General features: G+C 30.7%; 1 protein-coding gene across 6 annotated transcripts; it reads right to left on the reverse strand.

Annotated features, from left to right (window-relative positions):
* Positions 1 to 490: 490 nt before the first annotated feature.
* LOC139524769 (serine/threonine-protein phosphatase 2A 65 kDa regulatory subunit A alpha isoform-like) lies at positions 491 to 23,824 on the reverse strand. 6 transcript variants are annotated; one of them, XM_071319835.1, is made up of 18 exons: positions 23,672 to 23,824; positions 19,695 to 19,785; positions 19,007 to 19,107; positions 17,231 to 17,372; positions 16,734 to 16,824; positions 16,233 to 16,380; positions 15,152 to 15,307; positions 14,442 to 14,556; positions 13,875 to 14,031; positions 13,372 to 13,471; positions 11,257 to 11,379; positions 10,751 to 10,811; positions 10,241 to 10,395; positions 9,265 to 9,407; positions 8,037 to 8,128; positions 6,875 to 6,894; positions 2,239 to 2,281; positions 491 to 1,181 (listed from the first exon to the last, which is right to left on the reverse strand). In XM_071319835.1, exons 1-16 carry the CDS (start codon positions 23,750 to 23,752, stop codon positions 6,878 to 6,880), a joined length of 1,773 nt encoding a protein of 590 aa, XP_071175936.1. In that variant the 5' UTR covers positions 23,753 to 23,824; the 3' UTR covers positions 491 to 1,181; positions 2,239 to 2,281; positions 6,875 to 6,877. The 6 variants fall into 6 exon arrangements, with proteins under 6 accessions (XP_071175936.1, XP_071175937.1, XP_071175941.1 ...); XM_071319837.1 differs by having other exon boundaries at positions 1,093 to 1,243; positions 2,237 to 2,281; XM_071319836.1 differs by lacking the exon at positions 6,875 to 6,894.
* Between the last annotated feature and the right edge of the window lie 1,757 nt (positions 23,825 to 25,581).

Genomic DNA, 25,581 nt, shown 5'->3' on the forward strand with positions numbered 1-25,581 from the left:
ATAACAATATTGTATTTTGCTCCGACGGCATCAATTGGGGATTTGATGGTCGCAAATACCCATTTACAGTCTACGCTAACGCGTCGCCAGTAAACTTAATTTGCGACCATCATATCCACCGTACAACCCCAAATCAATAACCGACATTTTTGTCACAAAAATCCGGTTAAAAACTACCTGGACCAAAAACTTTAACTTAAAGTGGGACAGACAGACGGACAAAACGAATGAACTATCGTAGGTGGGGCATAAAAAATCCAGACATAATTTTGTCCAGAAAACCATTCTTCTGAACTGGACCATACTCTTTTTACAGAACATTTACACATAATTTGGACAAAATATATAACTAAACTGGTTATTTGGTCCGGTAATGCATATCAATTATCTAGACCTAACCAATTTTGACTGGACTTGGCCAAATGTGCAGCAATCTTGGGACTAACTGATGTTCCTTGGTATGGACTTGTTTAAAAAAAAATACAGAATCATTGTTATATAAATCAATATTTAATAGCTCTCAATGCCTACATACTGTCAATAAATAACATGTAAGATTTTTTTGTAAGTATGAGTTGTATGTTTCATGATACAGTCTAGATTCATGTTTTAATTTAACAGATTTATATACTTCAATACAACAAATATATATTTAATCATTTGTTTAATATATTTTTGTACTAGTACTGAACCAAGTATTGAGCAATCTCTGCCAAACTGTCGAAGAAGCATGGATTTTTAATCATTACTTTTACATGTTATATGAAGCACTAAAATAACAGCTGAATCACACAACATTAAGATAGAAACAAGAAAATCAATTCTGTCTTTGACTGATAATTATATTAACAAGTATTATCATTTTGATAATCAGAATATGACTGTTAATTTGTACATGTAGGAAATATATGCCTATGATCCTCACAGTAAATATAATGAAGTAATTTAGACTTGAATAAACATAAAACAATTATAAAATAGGGTAAAAAATAAAATCCAAATTGATTTTAACTTATTGTCAATTACTGTATTGAAAATCCACAAAATATGAGCAACCACTATACTAAACAGATAACATTAAAAAAGTATGAATTGTTTTGTTCAATCAAGTGTCATTAACACAAATTGTTCTAGAAGTGTTCACAGTCCATAGCACAGGGTAACATCACATATATATAGACCTGAAAAACAGAGAATGAACAAATATCAGTCAATAGCACAGGGTAACATCACATATATATAGACTTAAACAAGAATGTGTCCAAAGTACATGGATGCCCCACTTGCCCTATCATTTTTTATGTTCAATGGACCGTGAAATTGGGTAAAAAATCTAATTTGGCATTAAAATTAGAAAGATCATACCATAAGGAGCGTGTGTACCAAGTTTCAAGTTGATTGGACTTCAACTTCATCAAAAACAACCATGACCAAAATCTTTAACCTGAAACTCTCACTTTCATTTTCTATGTTCAGTGGACCGTGAAATTGGGGTCAAAAGTCTAATTTGGCTTTAAAATTAGAAAGATCATATCATAAGGAACATGTATACATTGTACTAAGTTTCAGGTTGATTGGACTTCAGCTTCATCAAAAGCTACCTTGACCAAAATCTTTAACCTGAAGCGAAACGGACGGACGCAGAGATCAGAAAACATAATGCCTCTCTATCTACTATCGTAGGTGGGGCATAAAAACAGAAAAAGGAACAAATATCAGTCAATAGCAAAGGGTAACATTATTTATATATAGACATAAACAGAACAGGAGCCTGACATTCAGTGTGTTGAATTGTTTCACATATTGTTATGGTGGGAATTCTTATAGCTGACTATACCATCAGATGATTCAGACGGTATGGGTTTTAATAGAGGATGTACAGAATCCTTTAGTCAATATCATTTGAACTCTGGTGGATAGTTACTCATTTAAAAATGATACCCCATTTCCTTATATTGTGACTTCTCTGTGGACTTATTGACTATTAATTGATGCTTATTGATAATTGGTCACTACTTCTCACGAAAAATACAACTTCAAAGAAGCTACAAAAGATATGTTCGCTCACCTTATTAAGTTAATAAAATTCTCCTACGAAATATAATACAAATAGTTAATATATTTACAGTAATGCTATAAGAAAAGTTCAATTTTGGTATCTTCTTTTTTTAAAAACCAAATTCTTTAAAAAAAAAAATTTCAAACATTAATTTCAAGTGACGAGTCACTAGTCCTTACCTCTGCAACATTACAACGAATATCTTTTAACTTATTTTCAGAGCTGAAATATAATAAATATCATCAAAATCATTGTACATAACGTAAAGTCTTATTAGCTTGTTTACACAATATGTAGTAAAGGACATGGTTCCTAAAATTGTAAATTGACATAAAATGATACTTTCTTAAATTTGTTAAATTCTTATCTCAGAAGCCAGAATTAAAAATATTACCACAATAAATCTTTAATATGTAATAGAACATCTTTATTTAATCATTTTTTTTCAATAGAATGTCCTCATGGTGGGAAAAAAAAAACAAAAAAATGTGTTTTTGTTTAAAGAAAAAGAATAAAAGAAATGTCTTCATCTTCTTTCACAATCCAGTCCTTTAATATCACAACACTTACAAGATGATACAATATAAATGAAATAATAACATGTCTGTTCAGCATTAATTATTGTTTTCAAGTCTTCTAAAAAATAGCTTTTTAAATATGTTAAATGTAAATATTTATTCAAATAACAAAGAAATATGGTTTTTTATAGGTTAAACTGGTTCACTGTCCGGTAGTAAAACAAATAAACTTTATGCATTGAATCACATGATCACTGATCACCTTGTGTATGGTATCTGTATCACATTTTTGCTCTCTCAAAATCATTCTCAAAGTTATTGATAAGAATTAACAATTTATAAAAAGATCAATTTCTCTCATATGCTAGAAGTGAAATAAGTGAAAAGCTGAACGCACAACAGTTCTCTCTTTATCTTTTTATTTTGTTCAACCATTCTATCATTATCATTCAGTGGCTCTTTCCACAAACAATCTTAAGAGTAAAACTACTCGTAAGTCATACACATAGTATAACTTATGATCGTTAGATATTAAGCGAAAAGAGTTGCTGAACCTTAACGTTTGCGAGTTTTTTTTAAGAAAACAATGGGTGCTTATTTTGAATCCAAATCCTATGTTTTCAAATATGAAGACCAATACACATGATAGACAACATAAAACAAATGCACAGTGATGTCAATTGCCCTTATGGTCAATTTGGCCGGGTGCGGAAAAATCAAGAGATGCTTTAGTATCTGCAAAATAAATTTAAGCTGGTAAATTACAAAAATAAATCTGGATGAGATGATCCCCAGTATTCTTTCAGAAATCAGCAACTAAACCGTACAAATAGACAAGTACCTAAACATATAGCCAACATTTTCCATGGTTATGAAAAGAGGTTCATTTTTCGATAACAGAAACATACAAAGAAAGCTACTGTACATACAAACAACAAAAAGCAGATTTATAAAAAAAGAATTGTCAAAAAAAGTATATTTCAAAGGAAAGTTTGTTTTAACCTACTTTCAACTTGAAACTTTATTTCCATTATTTGAAAGACATAGATTTTTAGATGTTAAACTGAGAAAATATGTAAATAGATCTCTAGTATCATAAAAACTTGAGCAAAATCTTTTATAATGAAAATTTCAGTTTTTTTTTTTAAGCAAGTTTTGTTTTAGGTTTGTGTTTAACTATTTAAAATTCAAAGTTACTAATGAAAGTACAACTACCATCTAGTGTAAGAAAGTTGAAATGAACTAAATTTGTGGACACTAAAAAGATTACATAACAATCAAAACAAGAATATTGTTTTAATATCTGCTCTCTTGGTTACATACTGCAGTCTCGCCAATTTTCAAGACTTTTCTCCTTCAAAATTTTTAGAAAATTCATTTTAATTATAACTTTGAAAAATACTTTGTACAAATAGGACAGATTGAGGCTTTGATATTTTTATGGGCATCGTAACATAATATATAATATAATCTTACCAAGACTAAAAATCTATCAATCAAAATACTGTATTTGGTGCTTCCAGAACACATTTTCAATTACATGGTCATTTTTATAAATTTCCGGTTACAAAACTTTGATTTTTCGAATAACTAAGGATTTTCTTATCCCAGGAATAGATTACCTTAGCCGTATTTGGCACAACATTTTGGGAATTTGGGGTCCTCAATGCTCTTCAACTTTGTAAATGTTTGGCTTTATAACTATTTACTGTGAATTCATTAATATTCGTTGGATACCAATTTTCGTGGATTTCGTGGGGACAGAGGAACCACGAATTTAAATGTTCAACGAAATACAAATTTTCTAAAGGAATGTATAAAGCAGAATTTGCCAAAACAACGAATTAACATATCCACGAATATGCAAGTTTTCATAAATCCACGAAAATTGGTACCCACGAAAATAAATGAATCCACAGTAGATCTGAGCGTCACTGATGAGTCTAATATAGACGAAACGCGTGTCTGGCGTATAAAATTATAATCCTGATAACTATTAGTACTCAGGAGTATTGAGTACAGTTTTATAACTGAAAGGTCTAAAGTTATCTGCATGTAAGGACCCTACAAAAATAATGTTTACTGAAGTTCAAGAGAGCAGACATCCCTATACAGATCAAAAAGAAGTAGAAAGATGGGTGAAAAGTTTAAAGTTTTGTGGGATACTGTTTTGGGCCATCACACATAGATGACTTGAAATAAGGCCCAATACTATTTTAGGCCATCACACTAAGATGTGGAGAAATAGGACCATATTCACATTATCAGCTAACACCAGAGTTATTACTACTGCAAAGAAAGCATCATTCAAACCTTATAAACCATAGGCAACCAGCATGCAAGGATCTGTAAAAAGCAGTACTCTTTTATAAACAAACTTTAATACATTAAAAGATGGCATATTTTGGTTTAGTGAAGCTTGATCCAGAATTGGCCTATTTGATGACATGATCAGTACTTTGACAGTATGGCCATCTTTCCTTAACATCATCCAAAGAAAACGTTTAAGAGGGTTGGAAGTCGATCTATATTGTTAAATACACTTAAACCCAAAGACTAGTAGTTATTGTTTTTAAATGTGCATTGGAGGTGACCCTGAGTAATATTATTTTTAAATGTGCATTGGAAGTGAGGCTGAGATAATAGGAATTTAATTTAAATCCTTATGATTTTCCAGAAAGGTAATTTCCTACATATTTTTTTGTTTACTTGCTACTATTAATAGTTTAAAAAACATCGAAACTGATTATATGTTCTTTATTCTTTAAAAATTAATTATACAACTAGTTGGAACTATTTTTAAAGAAATACTGACATACAGTACAACTTGGCATAACTTTTATTACCTGAAAATATTAAATTAATTCAATATTCTTTATTTATCTATTTTACAAAAAGGTCTAGTAGATTTATGCAAATATATGCAAGTATTCTTGTTTCTTTAGTAATTCTTGATTTACTTTCAATTCTTTCACATTCCTTAAACAATTTATATCTCATAAACTGAAATAACCAATTTTACAAAATAATAAAATTATAGCACACTAGATAAATTAGCTTCTATTTGTTGAAAGCCTACATAAAAGAGGAATAGATATTACTATCAAAATACAATGTATACTCACAAATCACAATTTCTAATTTTATTTTATTAATTTGACATTTAGCATCTTACTAATGAAATATTTATATTTTTCTGTAACTTTTTTCTGTTGATGCCAAAATAACATAGAATTACTTCTTTTCTGCTTCTAACATAGTAATTAAATTATAAAATGCATCTTTAAACTTTTACTTAAGTAGAATAGCCTCCTTACTCGTGCAAGATATCTGAAGCATGCAGTTCAGTTAATATATAATCAATTGTGCCTCAGTTGTTCCCAAAGAAATGATTAAATCCCTTTTGTTTTTGACCATCTAATAGTTTTGGAGATTCCCATTAATTTTTCATATATCATCAAAAGAGGATTATAACAATTGTGAAATAAATGGAGGTTAATAATTTCCTTAGGAACAGCTGAAGTGCAGTTGGCAACAGTAAAACCCTGTTTACATTGTTAATATCAGTGTAGCTATCTTTTAGTTTACATAATAAGCAATCAAATTTGAACAAAAGTACAAAAAAAAAACATACTTTCGTTTCAATTATAGATTTAATAATTTAGAAAATTTAAGTTTGAACACTGATAGTAGCAGTTACATGAACAGGATGTTTATGCTATGTGAACTATGATCTCTAAACCATACATTAACATTACATATTCTACTTTAGGTTTATGTAGAGTAGGTGTAAAACTAGCTACAGTGAGGTTAGTAGATTATCTCCCCTTGACAAGAATAAGTCTTGGGTAGTGAGAAAATTAAACTGGGGTTTACATTCCATCAATCAAATACTGGATAACTTTAGACAACCAACTCATTCGTTAATGCATAATATTCTGCTTTTGATCAATTTAGAACACTGTAATTGCTTAATTTACATATATGCAATTGAAGATGCATAATTAACATATATGCAATTACAGATACTGCCAAAATTTGAAATGATGTAAAATTCAAAGTTTTGCACACATAAAAATATAGGGACAAAAAAATGCAAAATTCTGCAGATTACTTTTAACTTTTATGAATGCAAGGGTATGCCTAAATTCATTGAATTCAACTTCAATCAATACCACCTATGTTGTTAGTGGTCTTTTTATAAACAAATTGACAATCATACATGTATGACGAATATTATACAACAAGAATGGCATTTATCTAGTTATCCAGTAAAGTTTTACAAATGAACACTTACCAATTATGCTTTACAATGGACTGAGAATGAAACAGGACCCAAAATTGGGAAATCAGTTATACGGTTTTGGGATTAATTGTCTAATAGAAATCACTTTTACTTGAATCTTTCAAATCCACATTTTTATCAATAAAATTATACACAAAATGTTTTGTATGTCGTAAAAATCTGACTTTTTTTTTTATCAAATTTTGATAATGATGAATAATCAAGATTTTGAAGTACCAAGAGATACAACAAAAGCATTTTTAAGAAAATAGAAGAAAAAAGAAACTGGAAAAGCAGACTTCTATTTTGACAATCTTCTAAAGTGACATTTAAAATGATCGATAATGATGAAGTATGTCAATCTTCAGCTGTTAATGTGGTATAGAAACAATATCATGTCAATCACTAATCATAAAGAGGGTGGGAGGTTCCTAGACAGAAATTAAAACAAAGGCAAAGATATTGTGCAGATTTTCATCATGATAAAATAAAACTTCATTTATTTACAGTAAATTGATGACGTCAGAATTTTTCATACAACTTATAAATATTGAACTTTAACTAAAACTAATTTTCTGAATATATAATTATTTGAATATTTGTACAACAGATATACACTTGATTCGGTATTAGATAATAATTATTTGAACACCCAAAGTTAATTTAAGGTGGGTGGCCTTTCTACAAAGATCCCTTTTAATGAAATAGCTTCTTAAGTATATAAATAATCTAAACATCCTTTGCGTTGACAAATTTTTGTGTTGGAGTGTTCCTGATATAGATTAATCCAGGAATGATCTACTTATAAAGTCTTATTATATACATGTGCACTTTTGTTGATTTTTTTTTATTCTGTCATATTAAGGTAAACAATTTTATTTGTTGATTTTCAGATCTAGTCCAACATGTTCAAGTTGTATATTTCATTTTACTTCAAATCTATGACATGATCTATTTACTGTTCCTTAATCTTATATAGAATGTTTTAAATGAACATAAGAATAATAAAAAAAAATAAACCTAACAAAATTACCAAAATTTCATATTATTTCTTCTCTAAAGCTTAATGGATTGAGAAGCATAAAATTAGCTAGGTTTCACTCAATACTATTTTCAATATCAAATATTCACAATGAAAAAGAGGGGCACACATTTAACCCATTAGTAAACCCACCATCTAAAGCTTCTACAGCATAGTACTGTACATCAATATCTGCATCGGCTTTCAGTTTGTCTAAAGCTGGCTTCACTTGCTGTTGTACAAGTCTATGGAAAACAAAACAAAATTCTGGTACAATTTTAAACATGGAAATTCAATTGTTTCAGAATATCAATTAAAATTTATTGACTTGTGCATGAGAAAATATTTTCTCTAATTCTTCGTCAATTTATCCCTTTCTGCACCCATTGTATAAACAAAATTTAATCAACGCGTGGTTCGTTTGATATTAGTACTTCACTGGTTAAAATCCGATTATGACGTCGAATTTTCTTGCTTTTCTCTGAATTACCTATTGTGACGGCATGAAAAAAGGCGACCATGTCTGATGATGTCACATAGAAAGAACACATCTTTTTGCAGATCATTCGAAAAGAAGGAATAAGTTTGCCTGCATAATGTTAGAAAATCATTAAAGAAACAGATTCCACCACCAAATCTCGTGTAATACGATATTTATCCACTCTCGACAGTTAAATTTTAAATATTTAAAATGCTTGGGCAAGCCTCGTATTTTAAATTTGAAAATTTAACTGTCTCGTATTACGCTCGATGCAGTGGTAGAATCTATATGTATTACAACAATGATATCTTTTGCTGTACAAGAACGGTTGTATATATATATATTAAACATCAAATCTATGCATAGGGTGAAGTTTGATACTAATTAAAACCTTAAACACACTGAATTTGTATGTACCTTTTCTAAGTCAGGAACCTGGTTGTTAGTTTGATGTGGTTTGTAAATGATTCTAGTTCAGCTTTTTTATAGAGTAGACCGTTCGTTTCCCTATTAAATGGTTATACACTAGTTATTTTTAGGCCCTTAATAGCTTCTTGTTCAGGGTAAAGCCAAGGCTCCGTGTTGAAGACTGTACTTTGACCTATAATGGTTTACTTTGATTAATTGTGACTTGGATGGAGAGTCATCTCATTGGCACTTATACCACATCTTCGTATATCTATTGTAACTGTTGTTAAACAATTAAATGATAAAAGTTATTTTCAGGATAACTTATCCCACTTCTCTTTTTAAGACCTACGATGCATATTATCTGTAATTTGTCGACTGAATATTAATGTTTTAAGCATATGTGACAAATCGAAATGTCAAACGAAAGTCACTGTCACTGACTATGAGTATAATAAACCATAAATTTGTAGTATTTCACAGAATACTTACGACTGCTCAAAGATGGGACCTAATCTCTGTAGAGTTTTGGCAACATTAAATCTAACATTGGCCACATTATCACCTGCCATTCCTAGGATGGTGGGTAACATAAGTTTTATCGTCATTTCTGGTCCTACAGCTTCTGCCAGTAACTACATAATAAAAATAAGATTATGATACATAATAAAAATAAGTTTATTGAATATATATAATAAAAATAAGATTATTAAATATACATAAGGCCAGGGTTTTTTAATTTGTTGGTTTACTGATTTTCCCCATGAAAAAGTCGGGTCGGTCGGTCGGGGAAAAAAAAAAATCTTTCAAGAAAGAAAAATATGCAAAATAAATATATATTTCACCTTTCTAACAATATGCTTGATATGCTATTTTGTCATCCATCATTTCTTAGATTTTAGTTCAATGAAATTTTAGTGCTCAGCTGTCATAAACATATATAAACATCGCATGACATTTTAATTATTTCCCGTAAAAAAAAGAGGGGGGTTGCACGGACAAAGACAAATTAAATCGTCATTTCACAAACAAGAACAACTGATTTCGTGTAGCTCTAAATCAATTCCAGAAAACTTGGTGAATTATGATCTTCAAGCACAAAAACTCATAAAGAAAAAAATGTAAAAACTTTGTACGAAAATAAGTTTCAACACACGTGTCAAAAACGTAATAGACTCGTCCACTGGAAAAACGAGAATATCGGGTTAATCTGTTGTCATGCATTCCCGCTTTTTATCCAAATGAACGCCAGTTTTTTTATTATCTATGAAACAAGAAAATTCCAAATGATTATTTAATATTCAGTAGTTTAACTTGATGTCTTCCACCAGTCTATTTCTATCAGATGATGCATCTTACGGACTGATGACAGATACGGGAAACGTTGTATTGTTTAATTGGTTTTAAATACAGGTTTGTTTCGAAAAATTATTTGATCTTACATTAATACTAAAGTCATGTGACTTACGTTTATACAGAAAAGACATGTCATTCTGTGTAAGTAATTCTGATCATGTGACATCTGTAATACTTTTGGTATAACTGTTTGTTGTGCCCAGTCTACTCCAAACTTTTCTACAAGTTTCTTTAAATTTAATGTAGCTGCATCTCTGATTGCAAAAACTGAAAAAGCATCAAATTAACAAACTTGATTGAAATGAAAATAGTTATATATGCTGTTAATTACATTGTTATACATCAACTAATTAACTCAGAGTATGAAAAAATCTATTGTACTTCATAGCCTTTTTCAAACTTTTGATTTTTGCATGAAAATTTCGATTACAAGATGGGTTTTCTCAGTCAAGTTAAGTGAGAATATGAAAATGTTATAAGTCTGATATCATTAAAATTGTCTAGAAAAAAGAAAATATTGATAAACAGATTACCAATTATCTGTTTAAAATTCAAATAGACCTATCCATTTACAACATGCATTTTTAGTTTATTTACAGTTACTAATACTATATCTACATACCATGGTCAACCAGCCATGTCATACACAGTGAATTTAATTTCTCATCAAAGAATTCTACTCCCTGAAAAATTCAATAAAATGTCCTTAATTTCACTTTCAGGGGTTTATATGATATCATAAAATATAATAATTGGTAAATAGCTTGGATCAACAACTAAAACATTTATCAAATAAAATACACAAAATCAAATAAAATACACAAAATCAAATAAAATACACAAAATCTGTTAAAAACACTATGTAATGTTATTTCAGTTTAATTCCAGAAGGAAAATCAGTTTCTAATTTCTATTTCCATCTTATACTTCTTAGAACTTATACAACATTAAAACATATGCTACTTATTTTCTTACTAAATATTCATTTAAAGTAAATAATTTGTCAGCTTCTGTTGTAATTCATATTGGTTAAACAGCCCCAGAATCTTATTTTTTGTTTCATCTGTTAAAATAAATATAAAGTCACCCACTATAACTTATTCAGATTTCTTGTACATTGAAACTTACCAACTGTCCAGCTAACAATGGCATGTATTCAATGATAGCTAATCGTACTCTCCATTTGGTATCCTCTGCTAGTTCTACAATGGCTGGCAATAAACTCTGGGATAACTGTTTGATACCAATCACCTGGGGAAAAGGAGATAATGGATTAGAAAATAAGAAAATAGACATAGCATCACATACAGAGACTTTTTTTGCACATTGTCAATGTTTACAAGGGAGATAACTCAATCAGATAAAAAAAATCATTTTAATCCTATTCAAGAAACCATATTTTTTTCTATAATTAACCTGGACAATTTTGGAAACAAAACAAAACCAGATGGCGCAGCTATATACGACCACAGAGGTTGAACCCTGAACAGTTGGGGCAAGTATGGACACAACATTTAAGCTGGATTCAGCTCTAAATTTGGAATTTGGATTGTGATTAAATACTTGACACAGCATAGGTTTCGGACACAGAATGAATGTGGTCTAATGAACTTAAAATATTTTTTTTGCCTTTGAGCAATTCACTATGCTGTTGAATATTAATCCTCTCAAAAAAATGTTTGAAGAAATTTTTTTATTTATGAAATCTGAAATGAGAAAAATTTAAGCCCCCCCCCCCATTTTTTTTTCACATCCCCCTTTCCCTTTTTCCAAAACTGATCTCAATTTAAATTCCTAATGGAGTTTGCAACAATTACTACTCATTTAAATGCATCATAAAATATTAAAATGTAAAATAAAGTGCTTGTTATCACTGAATGGTAAAGATTGTTTTAATTTATCAGTTGGTAGTAAAAGTGAATATACATTGTATATTGTATAAAACAATGATAAGTTGATTCAACTACTATTCTGGACAAAAAAAGATAACTCCAATTGAAAATTTCTATTATTTCAATATTGTGCAATTAGATATTTCTTGCTATTGCGCAATACTGTGCAATTGAAAATATTTGCTATAGCACAATACTGTGCAATTGAAGATTTTTTGCTATTGCGCAATACTGTGCAATTGAAAATTTCTTGCTATTGCACAATACTGTGCAATTGAAGATTTCTTGCTATTGCTGAATACTGTGCAATTGAAAATTTCTTGCTATTGCACAATACTTAATATAATAATTTTGGATCCTGATTTGAACCAACTTGAAAACTGGGCCCATAATCAAAAATCTAAGTATATGTTTAGATTCAGCATATCAAAAAAGCTAAAAAAATTCAATTTTTGTTAAAATCAAACTTAGTTTAATTTTGGACCCTTTGGACTTTAATGTAGACCAATTTGAAAACAGGACCAAAAATTAAGAATCTACATACACAGTTAGATTCGGCATATCAAAGAACCCCAACTCTTCAATTTCAAACAAAGTTCAATTTTGGACCCTTTGGGCTCCTTATTCCTAAACTGTTGGGACCAAAACTCCCAAAATCAAACCCAACCTTCCTTTTATGGTCAAAAACCTTGTGTTTAAATTTCATAGATTTCTATTTACTTATACTTAAGTTATGGTGCGAAAACCAAGAATAATGCTTATTTGGGCCCCTTTTTGGCCCCTAATTCCTAAACTGTTGGGACCAAAACTCCCAAAATCAATCCCAACCTTCCTTTTGTGGTCATAAACCTTGTGTCAAAATTTCATAGATTTCAATTCACTTAAACTAAAGTTATAGTGCGAAAACCAAGAAAATGCTTATTTGGGCCCTTTTGGCCCCTAATTCCTAAAATGTTGGGACCAAAACTCCCAAAATCAATCCCAACCTTCCTTTTGTGGTCATAAACCTTGTGTTAAAATTTCATAGATTTCTATTCACTTTTACTAAAGTTAGAGTGCGAAAACTAAAAGTATTCGGACGAGGACGACGCCAACGTGATAGCAATATACGATGAAAAATTAAAATTTTTGCGGTTGATAAAAATTTAAGCATCTCTGAAATGAAGTTTTTCCCTTTAAGTCTAATATGCTATAGACATAGAACATATTTCAGTCAATCATGTTATATAATATGCTATTCATGAAAAATATTCATAATCCTAGTGCAAACCTGTACTATGAATATATTTAATTGGACAATTGTGAATAAAACAGATAATCACTAAGCTGCTAACATATTTTGTTATCCTACCTCATTTACACAGTCCAAGTTTGAGATGATATTTAATCTGACTTCAGGACATTCGTCTTTTAACTGTGTCAGGAACAATGGCAATAAATGTTCTATTGTGCTGTGAATAAACAATATTCTCAATTACAACAGTTATATAAATATGATTCACTAAAGATTCCATTAGTTTCTTGAAGACCCAGTCTAACTTTTGCATTCTACATGATCTTAAATATCTTAAAATTCAAGAGGAGACAATTGTTATTACACAATACCCAAATTTAAAAAATATTAATAATTCATAAAATTGAGAAAGGAAATGGGGAATGTGTCAAAGCGACAACAACCCGACCATAGAGCAGACATTCCAAGTTAGTTAAAATACATTAAGGTTTGCCATAGGAGTATAATTTCATATCTGACAGAGTTCTAGTCTGCAATACAGTTCCAGTTATTTTAAGACATTTTACTGCAACACTCTTGTTTTATCTTGTTGAATATTTATAGTCAAAATCCATGCTTACTTGTCCTTTCCAAGAATTGGTGACAGCCCCATGATGACTGATGCTAATGCTGACTTGACATGTTGGTTGGCATCTGATACAAGATCTTTGACACAAGGTAAAATGTTTGTCATAATCACAGATTCTCTGATATCAGGAGACAGGTTAGAACAAAATTCTACAAAGAAAATAAATAAGTTTAAAGTTCAATTTAATGGCAGTCTATACGAATTTTTTGGTTTGAAGTTCAGGTATTTCTGAATTTCTCTTCACCCATCTCACAAAAAGATATTATACAGTAAATATTAACATTTAATACTTCTGACCAATTATTTACAGAATACAGATAACTTCATTCAAGAATTCAAATTGATGAATTTTTTGCTCTGGTCAAAAATTTAGTGTAGGATGTCATTAGAGTGAAAATACAGAATTTATGAAATATAGATTTAAATTCACTTAGAAATCTTGATTTTTTTTTCTTTACCTTCCTTTTCTTTTTCACTTATTCCATCAATTTTATTTTGCATTAAGCAGTAAAATACAACTTACAATTGACTAGTTTTCAAATAAACATATATGTTTTACCTTTGACCTTGTGAGAAGATGCAGCTCTAACCTCTGCCTCACAATCCTTCAGTAAACCCTGGAAAGCTGGCACTAAGTCTGTCTTTGTGATTTCTGGACCAACAGCCTTTTGTAGCTGAAATTTATATTTAAATATAAATTTCAATTTCAATTCTTACAATAAAGTTAAAATAAAAAGATGTGTCCTATCTAAATATAAGTAAATGTTATAGATACAGTTTTGGTATGTTATTTTTTTACTTAAGTATTCACTGCCCAGTGAATTCCCTATTGTGATTTTTCAAAATCTAATCTATTGCAGCCACTTTCATTTTAGACGGAAACCGTCTAAAAATTAACCAAAATACTTAAATTTTGAAGATTTCAGTAATTTAGCATGCCTTAATGATGCTAGTACGCGATGTGTGTGCATTGAATTGTCAAAAACAGCTCATATTTATGTAGCAGAAGCATTTTACTTTCCAAAATACAGCTTAAAGATTACATTTTCACAATTTTGTAAAACTGCTATTTGTTGGGGCCAAAAAGGGGTCTTACTGAACCTACTCCTTTATACTATTGTATAATTGAACATGATGAATGGAAAAATCTTTGGTACAACAATTATGGTCTTGTCAATCTTTTTCCTTACTACTAAATTATATCTTTTTACACTGATGGTTTACACCTGAGCATGTTATTGGGTTGTGAATTTAATTTGATGTGTATACCTCTGTGAATTTATCTGCTACCATATATCTGACTCTCCATGACTTATCTTCAGCAGCTTGTCTAAGTGTTGGCATAACAAACTGTTCTGTATCTTCTGCTTGTAAGAGGGATGCTATACTGACACAAGCTTCTACAGCCAAGAGTCTCACAGAGTCCTGTAATATTACACAGATATCATTATGACAATCAACAATAATAATGTTGAATAATGTTTTTTAATTTTAGTTCATTTATATGTTTTGGAGTTTAGTGTGATGTCCATTTTCATTGAAAACTATTACACACTTTTGTTAACCCTTTCACCGATTGCTGCCCAGACAGAAGCTACTCTGAGACGATGGCTTCCCTGGCTACTATTACTCAAGTGGGAGATCTTCATAATAAATGTCAATAAAAACTTGTTTGTAGTTATTTGTGTATTTATTTCATTCACTAACACCATGTTCACAGTTTTATTCATGTTTTAATATTTTTTTCTTCTTAAAATATTCAAATTTTCAAATTTTCGTCATTTTCTAGGTGAAATTCTCAAAATTCTGCTCTTTGACCCCAAATCGTAATTTTTTAACCCAAAACGGCCAAATTTTGAAATTTTTTATGAGGCTGTACAAATTCCTCACACTGAACGATGTCCATTCCAAGTGTTTTGTACTTAAAACGACATTTTATGTCAAAAAAGTATACTAGTTTGGCTTCAATTCTTCCATATTCTTTCAAAAAAAATGTTCCCTCATTTCAAATTCTCGTAAATTCCGTAAATTTCCTCTGATTTTGACACGGTTTTCAACAAACAGAAGCGTCATGTTTACACTTTCATGCGGGTATTCCATCAAAGAAAGATAACTCATGTTTGCACTGTTTTAAGCGGCAAACATAAAATCTCAAAGCGTTGCCCAAATTGATTTAATAGAAAATATAATCAGATTACCAATACAACTCAATATTACAATGTGGCATGTCAAACAGAAAAGGGGTATGTACACCATGATCCATCACACTATAACATTTATAAACTGTAAATATGGAAAAAAATAATAATCTATGTATTTCATTCTGCATAGTTAAGTAAAAATGGTGTACCTGTTCATCCTGTGCTAGGGCAGTAAACAATGGGATTAGATCTGACTTGAGTATATCCAGTTCTACAGCTTTAGCGAACTCTCCAAGCTTACCAGCAGCAGCCCTCCTAGCCATAGGGGTATCATCACCACATAAATTTCTGAAGTGTCTGTAATAGGAATTGTTCCGATGAGTTTACAATATAAAAGGTATACATTTTTATTTCTTACATCTCTTTAAAGATGATTTAAAGCCTACTGAATAATATCCCTTATGTCACTACAAACGATATTCAAACTGATTTAGATTTTATTCATTTTGTTGTTGAATTATACTTTATATGAAATATATTTTGAAATTTTCTCTTTTAATATGACCAACAAAAATTGAACCACCTCCTTTCTCTAGAAAATATATCCATGAAAGGTTTTTGTAGTCCTGGTTTGTACCAATACAGGTAAATTACTTCCCTTTAATCAAACGGACCTTAATTCTGCCTTCATCAATTAGAGTCACACTTACTGTCTTAGCTCTGCCTTTACGGAGTTTGACACTCTTGGATAACAGACTGAAAACAAGCCACATGCTGAAGTTCTGGATGTAAACCAATCCCCTGCAACAGATAGACATGATATAGACGTGAGGAATCTTTCATGTAGTGTTAAACACCGAAAATCAATTAACTTTTTTTTCATAATAAAAGGAAGATGTGTTGCAATATCATCATTGACAAAAAACTATCAATTATAGTACATTCCAACATAATTCTATGATTTCTTTTCTTTTTTATTTCTGCTAAAACCAATTAGGCAGTGCTACAAGAGGATTTACTTGTAAGAAAGTAATCTTCAGAATAGTTCTTGTAACCTTCTGATAATTATAAAAACATAAAAGATACAATAGTTCACTTTTTGTAAACAACACTGTTCAGTTCTTGTTGTCAGATTGTTTCACAAACAATAAGTAAAGTCAAAATAAGAGACTATATCATCTCTTCAGCATAAAATAGTAATACCTACCTCCAGATAATCTTTTAACAAGAGGAACAAAATGGTTCTCAAGATCAGCAGGACTATGTAGTGCAGCTATAGTCCTAAGAGATTCTACAGCCTTGTCACGTACAACTGTTTCTTCTACAGTGGCCAAACTTTCTAGAGGTGGCTGCAATACAACATATAGTTCCAATATATTGTGAATTTATTTTTTTATGGCAGGAAATCTATTCTAATTGATTTCATTGGTATACATAAACCTATAATTTAAATGTTCAATGGAGTACACATTTTCTAAATGCTTTAAAAGCTAGCTTGTATGTATGTAGACTTTGGCTTTAAAAGCTAGCTTGTATGTATGTAGACTTTGGCTTTAAAAGCTAGCTTGTATGTATGTAGACTTTGGCTTTAAAAGCTAGCTTGTATGTATGTAGACTTTGGCTTTAAAAGCTAGCTTGTATGTATGTAGACTTTGGCAAAACCATTATAAATACAAGTTTTCCTCATTCCACAAAAATATGTACAGGTAACCACAGTATTAGAGTAAATGTCTGTTTGTGATAAAGAATACTACTTTTAATAAAATGTAAAACTTTATAATATCAGGGTTTCATCAGAAAATAGGGTTTGAAGAAATGCTTACTATTAGGTCAAAAGATATCATTATATTTTAGTAACATTTTTCATAAAGTTATCTTTCAAGGGTCAATTTTGAGAAGTATGATACATGTATTTTGATACATTTATAACCTGCACTCTTTTTTTTCATTATATTTTATTTATTTTCTAATTTTATTTGAACTTTCGACAGCTTATATTACATAGTCAATACTTTACTAAATTGTGTTTGAACCAGCAAAGCAAGCATCAACACCTTTTCATATTCTCTGGAATTTCAAAAAAATTTACTTGAAAAAAACATCAGTTTATAGTCATTCAGCAACTTATTTACTCACAGAAGTTATAGTCATATGAAATGAGTGACCAGGAGGAGTGACCAGCGAAAAATTATGTTAATCCAATTCTTGAAAAAAATGCATACATATATCATAAACGTCTTCTATGCACGATTTTGTCATTTTTCACCAATCCATTATAAAATTATTTCAATTGGTCAGTGTTGTTGTGAAAATATGGCAGCTAATTAATGGTCTTGATTTGAAGCCAAAGTTTAATGATTGTCACCCATTTGAAAACAATCAACAAAGAAGCATGGGTATTTAGGTAAGCATGTGTATAACATGTACAATAAGATTCAGTTTATTTTGATGACGGAGCAATGTTTATGTTTGATTTCCCCCTTCGCACTCGTGTATTGCCACCACCAGATTTTTACAAGAAAGGTCATGCTGAGGTAACTGCATACGGAAAACTGTAGAGGAAGCAAACAATTAAAAATAAAGTAAACTTCTTTAAAATTTGAACTTATTAAAGAATTATTTTCAGAAAAAAGGTATATGAACATTAGTTTTATTATAAAAATTATAAACTAGGCATTTAGTTATAAAACCATATGCATCATTTTTTTTTTAATTTGAAGTTTCATACGACTTTCAACATGTTAAAGCAACCATGTTTGAAGGGTAAGAATTTCTTTTTGAGTCATCATTTTTGGGTAAATTGACATGCTTTACATTTCCATTATTGCTACCAGAATAATTATTTCAGTCAGCAACACAAAAGTCATTGAAACTTCATAAACATATCTGAAATCAGCTTACCAACAAACAATGTACATATTCTAGGCCACCAACCAGGGGAGTTAACTGTCCCAGCTGCTCAGCGAGTGACAATAATACTTACCAACAAACAATGTACATATTCAGGGCCTCCAACAAGGGGAGTTAACTGTCCCAATTGTTCTGCTAGTGCCAATAATACTTCATCTTCATCATAGATTGTGTCTGTAAATGACATGTTACATGTAAATATTAAATATCAACCTAAAAATCATAATCAAAATATTCAAGTAATAACATGCACTTATATTCTTGAAAGAAATTAAACTTTTTGAAATTAAAGCAACTAAGTTTTATTTCCATTCGTGGTACACATATGCAATGACCATAATGATGTGTATACATGTATGTATGTATGCCTAAAAAAATAAAACAGTATCAAATGCCAATGGAAAAATGACAAATAAAATATCAAATAATATATCATGTATATAATCTACTCTAGACCTTTATGTGCCATATTTTTATCTCATTTAGTTTTTAATGTTTTATAGTACATAGCTTTAACACTATGCTATCCAAAAAAACATGTTAAATGCATATGCTTTGAAAAGGTGTTTTTTAATTGACAAATATAGGAACCAGTAAAGTTACCTATGAAGATTTTACCAATAACATATTTTTTTTCAAATAGGACAAATGCATAACTGCTGTTTGTTTGACTTAACTTCCACTAATCATTTGATGAAATTCAGGAAATCTGCAAAAATGCTCATTTCCTTCTGTAGCGATCGTCGTGTTTTTCAACATACCTGTTAAAAAAGGAATAAGTTCACTTCTTGTTTTCTCAACGCCAAGTGCCAATGCTATTGTCGACAGCTTTTTAATACTAACAAGGCGTATCTACAAAAAGAAAATGTATCATTAGTATCATATATACAGTCCGCCAAAAGTTAAGCACCACCGAAATATAACTGGCAATATTTTTTTAACTATTGCAAAAAAAATATTAATTCATTACGACCAAAAAGATTGCACTCCGATAAAGCAGTCAACCAACCTTTTATCAAAGGTCATATGTGCGTTTATAAATACACTGTTTCTCCAGGTGGTCATGTAAGTGTTCGTACATTGGTCCGTCGACTTTATAGAGGCAAACGAAGAGCACGTCGTGGTGTATAGAACCCTGTACCTTCAAGCAGGCACTCTACCGTCAGGTTTAAATGGGATAATGAACATCTATGCTTGAACATAAGAACCTGACAAAACACTCATTGGTCAGATGGGAGTCAGTTTCCTTTACTGCCAGAAGACGCCATAATACAAATTTCGCAGGGAAAAAAAACGGTCTATGACCAAAAACAACATTTGCACAAGGACTGCATGCATTGCTGGTTGTGTTCCAGTACGGGGTTGCTTCTTATACCGTTATAAGCTGGGTATGCATATTCTGCAGGGTAACATAAACGGACAGACATACAGAGATTTGGTGCCTTAACATATTGTAGTCCGTCATTTTAGTAATCCCCCACTTGCGTCAACATTGTCAAGACACTTGTACCTGAATGACAACACTATACCACGCAGGGCAAGAATTTTAACCGAGTCCAAAGAGCAACCAGCCATTTACACTAATTTTTGGCCTTCCTTGACTCCATGCATGAACCCTATCAAACATGTCTGAGATGCCATTGTCGGAAATCTCAATCGCAGAGATTCACCTTTACAAAAGTTTGTCGATTTAAAAGTGGCATTTGTTGTTTAATGCAACAGATTTCCTCAACTAAAGTTTTAAAGGCTTGTACCGAGAAAGATAGGTCGTGTTATGAAACTGTACTGGAAATGAGGTTGTTACACATGCTATTGACTCAAATATTGACATTAAATTTGCCAAACATACCAGAGATTATGTGTAGAAAATTTTAATGGTATTGGGTGATTAATTGTTGTAAAAAAATAAAATCACAGTGAAACTTAAATTCCATTTCTTAATTGTGTAATTTACACTATTTCTATGAACGAAAAACCTATATGCATAGAACCTTCATAAGTGACCAAAATTATATTTGTGGTTTGTTTATGGTATACATTAGCAAAATTGCTATATGATTGTTTTCTATTTTTCGAGGAACAATTGATTTTTTAAATTTGAAAAAAAATCGATGCAATAAAAGTAGGTGGTGCTTAACTTTTGTCGGACTGTATATATACTGACCAGTTATTTAGGGAAATTAATAAAAAAAATCATATGAAGAAGTCACTTTTCTGTCCGACACTTCTCTCAACCTTCAAAAGCAATATCTAGTCACCCTAGTGCTCACCATAGTCACCCTCAGTAGCTTTAGAAATCAGCAATTTTCAATTTTTACCAAATCGATGAAAAGCAACTTTTCATTTTTTTTTAAAGAAATTCAAAGACATCAACATTACATTAGGAGTGTCATATTCCTTTCCAGCATTGCTTTTCAAACATCGATTAATTAAGTAAATTTTCTTTGGGTGCCAATATTTGTTGCTTACTATTGATCTGAGGTGGAAATCATCAGAAACAAACAGGCTATGCCCAAAACCTGGATTCCTATGATTATAACAATGGTAGCACGAATGGTACCGCTGACAAAAGAATATTGATCCTAAAAATGGAAAATTTGCCATTCAACACACATATACCCAGACTTAAGAATAAATTTAATTGCTTAACGGAATATATGGTGACACGGACGTTTTTACAGACTAAAAGAGAAATTATAGTTCCAGGATGACCCAGAATTTCTGGATTGTTCAATTTACCTTATCCAGAAATTCGGGTCTGTCAAATTTTACCATTGGGCCACACTTAAAAATATTTTGGTTTGCCCAAACCCTACCCAAAGGTTGAGACAGTGGGTAGGTAGGTAGGCATTTTCTTTTTTTTTTTTCAAAAGAAGAAATTGAAGTATCAGATGTTTATAAGTCTTCATGCCTATTTGATTAAAAAAAAACTTCTTCAAATCAGGACAATAAAAGAATTTGAGTAGGCAGTTTTTTTCTGGGTAGGTAGCGTTTGGGCAAACAAACCTATTATTTATTATGGCCTTGTTTACAGAGTTTAATATTCTATACACTTTGAAATTCACAATTCTGGGAAACCATCTTAAAAACAAAATAAATATTTATCCTCCTCAAATGGAATCCTATCTTATTTTATCATCTCTTTTGAATATTTCAGGAAATATTTTGTATCAATTAGCAAAAAAAAGGTAGGGCTTTGTACTTATCAGTCAGGGGACTTACTGAAATAAGTGATTTTTAAATCACTTATTTGAGTAGCAAATTAGAAGTTTTTTCACAAATTGTGATTTTGTAGTTTTACCAAAATTTAAAACACATAGGTTTAAATAATATCTTTTCATGAGTAAAATTTTTAAAAAATGTAATTTTTGCTTCTTTTAAGTAGCAAGGTTTATGCCTTTGATGCTATCATTTAGCTGCAAATTCTATTTTAGTTGAAAATAATAATGGCTTTACATAATGAACTAATACTTTCTTCACAGATTTTTCCCAGCAGTGGGAGTATTTTACCTGTAAAGTTCAAGGTTTCATCTTTCAGATTATGTAATAAAATTCTACTGTTCGCGATAAAAATTACACTGTTCAGGGGTGTTGAAATTAGTGGGGGTTATTAAAATAATGATACTTAAAGAAGTGATTTTTGAGTAGGGAAATTGAGGTATGATACTTAAACAAGTGATTTTTATGTCATTATCCTAGATTCAGTACAAGGTCATCCATCACCTGAAATGACCTGGTCATCCTAGACAACACAGATGTTGGTTCTGATAAGTTTAGAAACATAATTAGTCCCTGGATCATCAGTATTCTACATTTAAAGCTACAGTAAAATTAAATCACTTCTTCTAGTGATTATTTTGTACTACTTAAATAGGTGATTATAAAAGAAAGACAACTTTTACTTCCAACCTTTATAGAAATAATGTTACTTGAATCAGTGATTTAGAAAATCACTCATTTAAGTAAGTACCCTGACTGCTTATGTAAAATTTATTAGCCGGCAAAGAAGATTACATGTATGCCAAAATTGGCTCTCAAAGTTCCCCCCAAAATTCTCTCTCAAAGTCCAGACGTAAAATATTTCTTCAGCGTTATGACGTCGTAGGAAGGCATCCCAGAAATAAATTAAAATAGCCTTGTAGAAAGTCATAATTATTTGGACTACAGTCTATCAAGCTGACCAAGCATTTATGTTCAGCTGTAATGACTGAGATGTGAACGAAGGAACACAAACATGTGGCTTTGATGTGAGTAATTTAACTTTCACTTTTATAAATTTACACCTTTATTGGATTTAATTTATATCTAAAGTTTTTGTGGTAAAATAATAATTTGCATTCTGTTCTGTTTTATACTTCCAGTTCCTACCAGTCAGAATTTTCATTTCAAAATCCTCTCCCCACCACCCTTTCTGTAAAATAGTTAGAAATAGTATAATTTTTCAAGTACATGCACATATTTGGAAAGTGCACAAACCTACAACCAAGCATAAGACTGTATAAAATATCATTCAAATCAGAAATTGTTACAGGTTTAAATTCTGGATTAAGAAAGACATTTGACATATACCTCATTGGTTCTTGAACCAAATTTAGGATATAATTTCTTGAACAATTATTTATGTATTTTATTTTTGACCTGTGGCTGTGAAAAGAAATGTTAATACTTTCACAAATAAAACAAAGAGAGCTAATTGTTTTCGCTTGTATGCAAAATGAAAAAGTAAACGGGGGACTACCTGCACATCTTCGTTTCTCAATTCATCTATCAGAACAGCTATAGGGTAGAGAGAGTCGTCAGTTGAATCAACGCCGGCCATTTTGCCTAAAAAAGAATTTTGTTTACTGGTTCCTGTAGGAAACCAGGTTACATATTACTAATCTAGCTTATTAATGATGAGGGAAACCAGTTCTATAAAATAACAAATTTAAAATGTAGGTAGTTGTAAAATATGAAAATTTAGTTAATTATGATTTTATTAGGAAAATTAAAATGTTTGACTATTTTTCTATTTTTTTTTTTTATCAAAATGTAACATTTAAATTCTGTTTCTTTAAGGCGTTTGAAAAAAAAGATGAAGTCAAATACCTACTAGTTGTAGTAAAAATGAGTATAGTCAAACGACCAATAAAACTTCTGAGACCATCTGATAAAAAGAGGGGACACGTTGAACGTTCTAATAAAATATGCCTTGTACTGCCGAAATAATCAGTGTGTACAGAAATTAAATTAAATTTGCATGTGGGGTAAACAAGACAGCGTAGCAAGAAATTAAAACGAATAATCCACCAGGAAAACATTCGCCGTGACTGTAAAAAAAAATATCAGCATTAAGTATGAACAGAGACATATATACACATATGTGTATATATGTCTCTAATATGAATTATCTTTCTAGTCTGTGGATGTTTAAAATGTATTCAATAGTTTAAAATGTATGCAATGGTGTAAAATAATTCAGTAAACGGTTAATTGGTTGTATTTTTTTTAGCTTATATGACGGAGATAATTTACTCCCATGCCATGGCTCTGCGGGAGATTATTTTTTGAAAGCCGTCACCCTCTCATGTAGACGTATCAAAAACGACAATTCAAAGGACAATAAATTGAATTTACAGCAATGATTTACAAGACACTACCGTGACGTAAGTTCTATGTTTTAGTTTTCCCTAGACTGTCAAATAAAAGATACATCTGAGCATAGCTAGCTTCAGTAATGTTGTTACATTTTTTCTTCTAAATTGAATAGACAATAATGGTAGAACATTCATAGCTGAGAGGGTGATAGGGCAGATTATTAAGTACTATATACCATGGTTCTTACCATGGTCGTTTAAACAAACGAATCTGAAGGATGAATGTGTTTAAATATGTTAATGAGTAAGACACGTGGTACAAAAAAAAATCTATCAGAAGTCCATTACTAGACTAGTAATGGACTTCTGGTAATATAGATACAATGATTGACAGCTTGAACTAATGTTAGAAGGTGATCACATTACCGTTTTATCCAACTTGTGAGATGGAAGTCAGTTTTGTACCCCGTGCATAATCGTATGCGCAGGTTAATTCATTTTGCCATCAGAAAGTAAAAAATAATCAAGATTTAAGATTTTATTCATAACCTTTGTGTACAAGAGGACAATATATACAAACATATTAAGATAATACATAGCGAGACAGGACAAACGAAACACACATACATAGTATATTATAAAAGACAATTGGTATAATTAGATTAAGTATTTTATAATTTTCTTCACGAAAATTGATAATTTCCTTTGAACTTGTACGTTACATATAGACAGCAAGCCAGTAAATTTGTTCTTGCTTGGATTCATTGCATATTAATTTGGTATAAACTTTGAGCAGAAACATACAGGTAAACAATATATGAAACTCAACCCCTATTACCTCATTACATAATGTACATATTCTATTTTCCCTCGCGATCCCCGCCCATCTACCCGTCTCAATAGGTAACTTCAAATTCGAGCATCGAGCATTAGCTTCATATCTTGACTTACATCTAGAAATTGACAATGAGGGTCGGTTGAAGACAAAACTTTACGACAAAAGAGATGATTTCAGCTTTCCAATTGTGAACTTTCCATTTCTAAGTAGCAACATTCCAGCAGCACCTGCATA

The sequence above is a fragment of the Mytilus edulis genome, chromosome 5 (genome assembly GCF_963676685.1).
Source record: "Mytilus edulis chromosome 5, xbMytEdul2.2, whole genome shotgun sequence".
In the NCBI taxonomy this organism is placed as follows: domain Eukaryota; kingdom Metazoa; phylum Mollusca; class Bivalvia; order Mytilida; family Mytilidae; genus Mytilus; species Mytilus edulis.